The sequence below is a fragment of the Prunus persica genome, chromosome G1 (assembly GCF_000346465.2).
Source record: "Prunus persica cultivar Lovell chromosome G1, Prunus_persica_NCBIv2, whole genome shotgun sequence".
Lineage (NCBI taxonomy): Eukaryota > Viridiplantae > Streptophyta > Magnoliopsida > Rosales > Rosaceae > Prunus > Prunus persica.
Genome location: NC_034009.1, coordinates 14,048,101 through 14,056,804, shown reverse-complemented (window position 1 = coordinate 14,056,804; position 8,704 = coordinate 14,048,101). Strand labels below are relative to the sequence as shown.

The window sequence follows — 8,704 nt, the reverse complement described above, 5'->3', positions numbered from 1 at the left end:
AAGTCTATGATTATTCGAAGAGAGAGAGTTGTAAAAAAAAATTGAATGAATTGAAGTAAACATTAAAGTCAATACATCAAATAAGGGTGAATAGGGAAAACAAAAAGTAGGTTGTTTGATGCATGGTATTTTTTAAGTGTAAAGAAAATGACATATGTCATGAAAAAAAGAAAGAATATTCAAAGGAGAATGTTAGAAAGAATGTTGCTAGCATTCCCTTTAAGTAAAAAGAAACCACTAAATCACAAAAGTATAGAAAGGTACAATGCGGAGGTGATACCCTAATAATTATTGTGAACTTAATTTCGTAAAATGGAAGCGGAGGTTTATCCATACTAATAATATCTTCTTTTTTTCCCGGAGGAAAGCTTTGAACTTAATTCTGGAGCACAATGCGGAGGTGTCTATTAAGACATGACAACAACTCTTGATAGAGATAATGGACCTAGTAAAAACATTATAAAGATTGAAGATCAGGCTGCAATTTCATCCCAGAGTAAACATATTCATCAACAAACTATGAACCTCCTGCATGAAATATATAACCAAATTAACGCCTATAAAATCCGAGACTCGTATAACCATACTGACAATATGTACCTAAGTCGGTAGAAGTACAAAATTACAGCTAAAACACATGGGCAATATGTGCATCCACGATCGAAACAAACTTCCATATAACTAGAACTGTAAAGCTTTACCCGCATTTCAAAAGTTCTAAAACTGAGATACTGGGGATGCTAATGCACGGATGAGCAGCATACAAATTGCGCCCAATATGGTCTACCCTTGACTTTCTTCTTTTCACTCTTAATGTCTGAAGGATACCGTGCCGGAGAGTTCCATTCTTTTGCATTCTCTTTCTTAGATGCCTGACCTGTTGGTGATTCAGGACCCAGAATTGAGTTCACTGTTGTCGCTCCAGGACCACCATCCTTCACCTTCACTGCTTTATCATCCCTCTGAGGCGCAGGAGCTTGACTTTCTTTTTGGGTCGGTGACTTTGCTTTATTTTCTAGATAGGCCTCACCCAAAAGGTTCTTCAAAGGGGTGTGTTGCTTTCCAGTGCTCCAGTTTGTAACCTTGGCAATGATCTCTTCGTTTTTCTTTCTCCCCGGTGATTCGTTCACAACATGACTGATAGAAGGAAACCACCCTGCCTGCAAAGGTGCAGGTTTTGGCTGCTCTGGGTTATGTGCTGTGTGAATTTCAGCAGCAGTAGCTTTTTGGTCATTCACGCCTCTAGGTTCAACCAATGTCATGAAAGACGGTGCCTCAAACATATCAGATTTTTCAGGGTGTTGTCTCTCAGATGCAGCTCTTGACTTCTTCTCTTCCACTGAAGTTTGGGAATCTGTAGGTGGTACAGCTTGTGCATCTGACTGGATAGAAAGAACTGTACCGTGCATCAACAGAAAATAGACTGAGTTTAGAAAATTGTAACTCTTCTTTTTGTGCATAAGCATCAAATAAGGTATTTTAGGCACAGAGATAGAATAAGAATAGCATTGCAGTAAAGAATAAATGGCATTCTAAATAATTGTCAATGCACCACAAGACACCCTTATTGAAAGGAAACATATAAACTGATCCAATGAAAACCAAACCAAAACACATAAGAACTTGTATACGTAATTTCTTTATTCTACCAACCACAATGACATAATCAAGTCAAAGGATAAAATTCACTTCGTTAGACCCATCTTCAGTACATGGTTGCAGATAACAGTTTTGGGTCATGATTACTCTTCTCCAAGTCACAAGTACAGAAAGTGGGGCAAGCAAAAGCAGTGCAAGTGCAACATTTTTTATATTATTATGCCAAATAAGAGAGAATTTGTGATACAAAAACTAATTAAGAAGACAAATACCTGAAACAGAGCCCCAGTTTCCTTCCAGACTGTCAGTTTGGCTATTTGAGTCAACAACATCCAGTGCAGGTGAACTTAGCTGTTGCTTAACAAAGTTTTTATCACTCTCTTCTTGAAAAGATTGAGAACTCAACCCCGAAGATACCCCATGGAACTCTCTGGAGCCAATATCTTCAGCAGTGAAACTCGGAACAAAAGATTCAGCATCTAAAGCAGAAAGACCTAGTTCTTTCATCCCACAACCCTCTGAACTCTTCTGTGAGGACTCAGCATTGGGACCATGATCTGAAACTATATTGAGGCCAACTCCGCTAGAATTTGAACTGCTATTCAAAGTTTTGTGTCTGGTGTCAACCAGCTTCAGCATAGAACCATCCACTGCATCTTCTGCAACAGTTTTTGATTCAACAAGATCAATAGCAGAATCAAGGTTCAATGTTGGCTTCACCAAAAGATTTTTTTCAACAGGTCCTTCACTGCTCTCATTTCCAGATATAATACTCTTTTCAATTTCACCACCATCATGATCGCCAGGGTCATCATCATTTAAATTTGTTGCTAAATTAGCTTGAAGTTCGGAGAGACTACTGGCAGATTCCAAACTAGTTATAGAATTCTCTGCAACAATTTTCTCTGTAGATACTTTCCTGTAGTCATCCCCAGTTAAAACATACTTTTCAGCTTTCTCATGATCACCATCATCCCCAATTATATCAAACCTTTCAGTTTTATCCTTCTCATAATCACCTGCATCACCAACTTCATGCGAGCTGGATACTGGAGAAACTTGGAGCTCAGAGAGACGACTAGCAGATTCCAAATTACTCACAGGGTCTTTAGCAAAAAAATCCTCTGTAGATTCCTTGCTGTTGTCATCCCCAGCTAACTTAAAATTTTCAGTTTCATGATAACCAGAATCGCCAATTATATTGCAGTTTTCAAATATACCCTTCTCATAATCACCAGCATCCCCCTTTTCAGGTAAATTAGCTGCTGGATTAAATTCGATTTCAGCAGGATTTTTCACAGAATTTTCTTCTGCAGGTCCTTTGCTGCTATGGTCTGCGCTTAAATCACATTTTTCATCTTTTCCATTACCATCCAGATCATCTAAGTGCCTTGTTTGATTTATAGCAGCACTGCTGGAAGCAATCAAGGAATTTGTATCACTTTCAGAAAAGTTCACCTGTAATGATTCATTTGCATCTGCAGGGGCTGCTATTTCATCTGACCTTTGGTTTTCAGTACTCTTGATCTGGATGTGAGACACACTGGGTTCTTCTTCAGCAGGCACTTCTTTAACCATTGGCTTGCTGCTACCTCCACGTTTAACATCATTTTCTTCATCATTAAATTGTTCCCAAGAGTCCAAGAAGATAGGCTGGTCTAATTTCTTTTCTTTGTGGTTTTTAAAACCTTCAAGCATCGCCTCAGGATTTTCTACAACATGTGTATCATCTGGAACAGAAAGCACATGTACATTTGCATTCCCTTCTCCCTCCCAGTTGCTACTCTCAGTTAACCCACCAGAATTTGAAAAGTGTATTCTGTCTGTAGTATCCACCTTATTCTCTACAGTATCAACCGATGCATTCACATGTTCAACAGATTCAACTTCAGGGGAAGGATCAATTTGAGGAATATACAAATCATATGCATGGGTGTACTCTTTCTCTGATGGAACAACTTCATTATCTCGCAGAGAGTCCGAAGTCATTTCAACTGTCCCTTCTAACTTAGATACACCCTCAGCTGTTTCACTGACAACTTTATTGGGTGAGATCACAGTGCACGGTAAGTCTCCATCTAGATTACTTGTAGTAATTCCATCAATCTTGTCCTCTTGTGGAGCAGATAATAAAGAGCTCTCAATCACACTGTCAGTAGCATGGGTCTTCTTACTATCTTCTGATGCATCTGCCAGCACTTCAAATTGAATGGGTTGTACGTCATCTTCTGAATGATTACTATCATCCTGCAAAGCTGATTCGGAACTCGTCATTGAAATGATGTTAGAAGTTGACAACGATCCCTGTAACTCTTGTGCACCCAGCTGATTAGTAGTATTCTCTGGAATTTCAGAAATTTGCATGAGGTTATTGAGAGAAAAATGCATATTTATGTGAATGCAAACATTCTATACAATTGTCAAAAGAGAAACCAGATAAGGATTCTTAGAACAATTTTCAGCCAATTGCAATATTGATCAGAGTCATCTCCTCACGAGAAAAAGAAAAAAAAACACACTTGAAAATACAGTGTATGCATCTTATAGAAGATTCATTCTTCTTCTGCTACCAATGTACTTTGACGACAAAGGTGGAGAAAAACGAGGACAAAATATATCACTCTTACATGTCAAGGATACAGTAATTACATCAAAATAGAGGATGTCTCCCAAATACTCGGACAACAGAAGTGGAGAAGTATGAACATGGAATAAATATTTTAAATAAAAAGTGGAGTCAAACATATTATAAAAAAATGCAGTCACCAATATAAGAATATAATATTTCACTATCACCACATCACAAAACAGGTCACTATTCAGTATAATTTGCTTACTATATGGAAGAATATGCCTTCTTTACCATGAATTTTACCAGAACTTGCCACTTCAAGGGAATGAAAAATCGTTTGACTTAAAAACAATTATAGCCCTACAATATTGAAATCTTTATATTAATCTCTCGTCCAAGCAAGTGTACATAAAGTCCTTTACATCAAAACAGAAGGAAACGAAGCCAGTGAATCTTGGATAGATTTTCTTTTTCAAGGGTGGTACTGTTTCATTTTATCCATTATTTGAATATTTTCTTCATGTATCCAACATGGCACACCTTCCACTCAATAGAATCATATTTTTCAGCACCATCAAAGATATTTTTAATCCAGATGATCAGCCACCCAGTATGTGTGTGCTATCACAAAAATTGGACAAAAATTTTCATATTTTTCTATTCTTTGTATAAGAAAATATTTGCATATTTCCAAAGCCCAATGAGTGCTTTATCACTTAAGTCTCCATAGATAGACCTAACATGCAACATTTCCACATTTAACTTGTAAAATGTCCTCCATCTAATATTATGAAATGAGCAGAGAATACGACCCATAATTACACTCCTGCCAATAATATTCAACAGACTGCTGAACAACCTATACATCCTGCACTAACTAGTGCATGAACAATACAAAATACAACCAAGCAATAAAAGAGAGCAAGTATACACACATCAGGTGTGCACAACCAAAAATATCATGCAAACGTACAGACGGTAACCAACGCAAGTAGTCGCTTTACTTACTCTACCCAGATAAAACTATAATAGTGACAATACACCACAAATAAAATAACCTATTATACCATAGAAAATAATAGATACCTGCACGGTTCATCAACTTCTAATTGTCGGATGAAGATTTTATAACTTTAAAATGCAATCACTGCATTGACCCTCCACAATTAGACTACACACTGTTCAATGGAGTAGGACAGCCCTCCACATTAGACTATAGACTAGTCAATGCATTCATTGCATTAACCCTCCAAATCAGGTTTACTTAATTTCCTAATTAACCAATTAAAACTGCAACACCTCCCTGCACTGAGCTACAGAACTCGAGGATCATATCACACCCATCAATTTAAAACTACCTTATAATTTTTTTTTTTCCTGATAAGTAAACTAACCTATTATACTTAAAGTCAACTCATTAAAGGTATAATGGTTCTTTTACTGACTAGATCATTTCATTTATTTTTGCGCACCCTCTTAAAGAAAATAATGATTTAAGTATCAACATGCAAATTCTTCAGACCATAAACAGATACTTTAAATCATCAAACACTTACAGATAAATAATTAAATCAGATGCCAACAAGACAGCTAATAACAATTAATTGGTTCAATTCATGGAAACATTACCGGTGATTTCCCCATCATTAAGGGATTGGATGACGTTCAAACCATTCTTGGCAACCCTTTCCAGATTAATTTCTGATTCTCGAACATTTTCTAACCCTTCACCGGTTCCTGCACCAGAAGCACTATCTGAAAATTCTGCAACGGCATCTGAGAACACCACGTCTTCTGATCTCACGGATACTAGATCTATCAAAGTTAAAAATTAAAAAAATTAAAAAATTAAAAAAAAAAAAGGAGAGAGAGATTAAGATATCTAATTTCCCATCCGCTTATCAACAAAAACTGAGGAAAAGTAATGTTTTGAAATGTAATCAGAGGATAATCTATTGTTTGTTTGTTCGGGCTTCCCCTGTGTGTATTATGCTGCAACTATTTAGCTGCTGGTTTCTAACAAGATTTTACTTGAAGCATGGATACGCCAATTTAGTGGCGTATCCCGTATTGGATACTCGTTTGGATACGGTCCGATACGCATCCGTGTCCGTGCTTCATAGTTATGCAGTGGGGGATCTCTCTATATGCTTCAAACAGTTTAGTCCTTTTCTTAAAAATTTAAACAGCTTAAAAGAATAGTTTTACTAATCTCTCACCAAGGCAGAAACAAAGATAAAAATAACCAAATTTCACCTTCCAAATAATTTCTCAGACACAAAACAGAGCAGATTAGATGAAAGAATTAAAAAGAACTAGGTAACTCACTGGGGGTTTTGCGTTCTTCATCAGAATGCTCATCATCAGAATCATTTACATGGGTGTTCTTCTCAGAGCCAGCCAGCTTGTAACCATCAATGGTTCCACAAATCCTCTTATGGGCACGTCTGTGTCTGGCACTTGGGTGTGCGTTTGGAAAGGGCCACCCACATTTGTGACAAACATGGACTCCATGGCTGTCAAGCCCTACATATTCAAGAAGTTAAACAAAACAATCGCAAAAGCAGACAACAACCCAGAAAATAAAATTAACAAAAAAACAAACAAAAAACCCTTAAACCCAGAAGCAAACAAAACCAAGATTCAGAGATAATGTGAAATAAAGTGTAAGGAAAAATACGATAAACCAAGAAATCCAAGAACCCATAAAAAAAACATTTCCAACCCAGAAAACCAAAATCCACTAAAACCCAGAAAGAGACAACAAATCAACATTCAGAAAGAGAAGAAAATAAGATAAATCAAACCTGAACTGTGAGTTCTTGCTAGATCTTGGCTATCCATGTCTTCAGGAGAAGCGAAGAGTTGCAGCAGCAGAGAAAACAACAAAATAAAGTAAAAAAGTTCGAAATGTAAAACCAAAGAACAAGCAATCAACGCAAAAGTCTCTCAATGTCTGCAGGTTCCTTTTGGGCGTGAGAGTGAGGTACGGAACAGTATGAGTCGTCTTGGTCGTCTTTGAGAGACCGGTTTGCTAACGGCTTAATCCCATGTGAATATGTTATATAAAAAACAAGGCAAGGGTTGCCAGCCGTCAATCATTTGCATCAACCTTTTATGATTGTCTGCATTGAGGTGCATGGTAAATGGTATGAGGCTACCAGTTGGGTCCACTGAAATTGATGTAAATCGAGGCGATGTTCTTAATTATGATGTTTGCAGCACTAACTTTTTGGTAGACTTGGGAAATATGATCATGAGGTGACAAGAAACATGCATCGGTAATGATTTAGTTTAGTGAAATTAGCACTTCATTTTCATTTTCACTTTGATGGGGAAGTTTTTAGTTAAAATTTTCTAAACGAGAGTTTGTTATGTTGTTCAATAAAACAAACAAGAAATATAAAAAGAATTTATTTTAGATGAACGTTCGCGAAGATAATATTAATTCTATTTGAGTTTATTACAACTGAACTTATCACATCAAGTATATTAATAACATATTCACTTATTAAGAAACATACCCTAAAAGCATAAATTAACATGAATATGAATGGAAAACTATAAAGAGACATCTTTTTAAGAGAGATTATTATTTTTGTGTATTAACGTGTTTTTAATTAATTAAAACCAAAGAAGAAAAAAGTCTAAGGGCAAAGAGGTCCTAAAAGGTACAAAAATCGAGGCGTGCAGTTTTGGAATTATCATGTGGTTGATTGGATGAGATGAAAACTTGGATGTCACATGCTCTGTAAAACAATTTATTTTCTTTTACCAAACAGTAAAAGATTGTCTTACCTGACTGTCAGATAACAAAACAAAACCCAATGAAATAGCTCTTTCAGACTTTGACCCACGAAATTAAACCCTACGTGACTTCGCCCCTACCTACTTTGTCCAATAGTCAAGTGCGACAAAGACACGCCTTCCCAAAAAACGACAGCAAATCCCGCTCTTTAATATTGTGCAAATATTTCATGTGTCTTTATTATGATCATAAACCATAACTACTCCATCGACAGCAAAAGCAAAACCGAAAAGAAAACCATTAACTACTCCATCTAAACGACGCGATAGAGATTGAAAATTTAAAATAATACTTCTTTGGCATGTTTATAATGTTTTTCATTACATATTATTTTTTATAAAAAGTAATGCTACACTTAATATATTTTTATTCTATATTTCTATACCACATGATATGGCACATCAATTAAATCAATGAAGTGTATTTTAATTAAGACAATTAGAAAAATAAATACTGTAATAAATCATAAAAGAAAAAAAAATATCAAATAATTTTAATTGATGCAGTTATCCACCTTAACTGTCATAGATTATGATATAAAGAAATGGTATACAAAAATGGTAAGAGTAGCATTATTATCTTGCTGCTATGTTGTGGGGATGTCATGACTATATAAACAAAAACTGGGTTTGTTCTATTCATCATGTATATCGTGAGTGTAATATGGTAGCGAATAAACTAGTTGAATTGGCTTCATGTCTTGAGTTGGGTCTATCAACCTTTCA

General features: G+C 36.0%; 1 protein-coding gene across 3 annotated transcripts; it reads right to left on the bottom strand.

The window, feature by feature from the left end:
* On the bottom strand, positions 275-7,215 carry LOC18787821. 3 transcript variants are annotated; one of them, XM_020565802.1, is made up of 6 exons: positions 6,979-7,215; positions 6,500-6,697; positions 5,801-5,986; positions 1,872-3,941; positions 702-1,396; positions 275-445 (listed from the first exon to the last, which is right to left on the bottom strand). In XM_020565802.1, the coding sequence occupies exons 1-5, from the start codon at positions 7,013-7,015 to the stop codon at positions 741-743; spliced, it is 3,147 nt and encodes a 1,048-aa protein (XP_020421391.1). In that variant the 5' UTR covers positions 7,016-7,215; the 3' UTR covers positions 275-445; positions 702-740. The 3 variants fall into 3 exon arrangements, with proteins under 3 accessions (XP_020421391.1, XP_020421386.1, XP_020421383.1); XM_020565797.1 differs by lacking the exon at positions 275-445 and adding an exon at positions 449-528; XM_020565794.1 differs by lacking the exon at positions 275-445 and having other exon boundaries at positions 452-1,396.

Bases quoted from the DNA above. Each gene is read 5' to 3' on its own strand.
- LOC18787821 (XM_020565802.1), bottom strand. From the start codon at position 7,015: ATGGATAGCCAAGATCTAGCAAGAACTCACAGTTCAG. The intron at 6,698-6,978 runs GTTTGATTTATC...TTGAATATGTAG, and splicing joins AGCAAGAACTCACAGTTCAG to GGCTTGACAGCCATGGAGTC. The intron at 5,987-6,499 runs GTGAGTTACCTA...TAACTTTGATAG, and splicing joins TGAAGAACGCAAAACCCCCA to ATCTAGTATCCGTGAGATCA.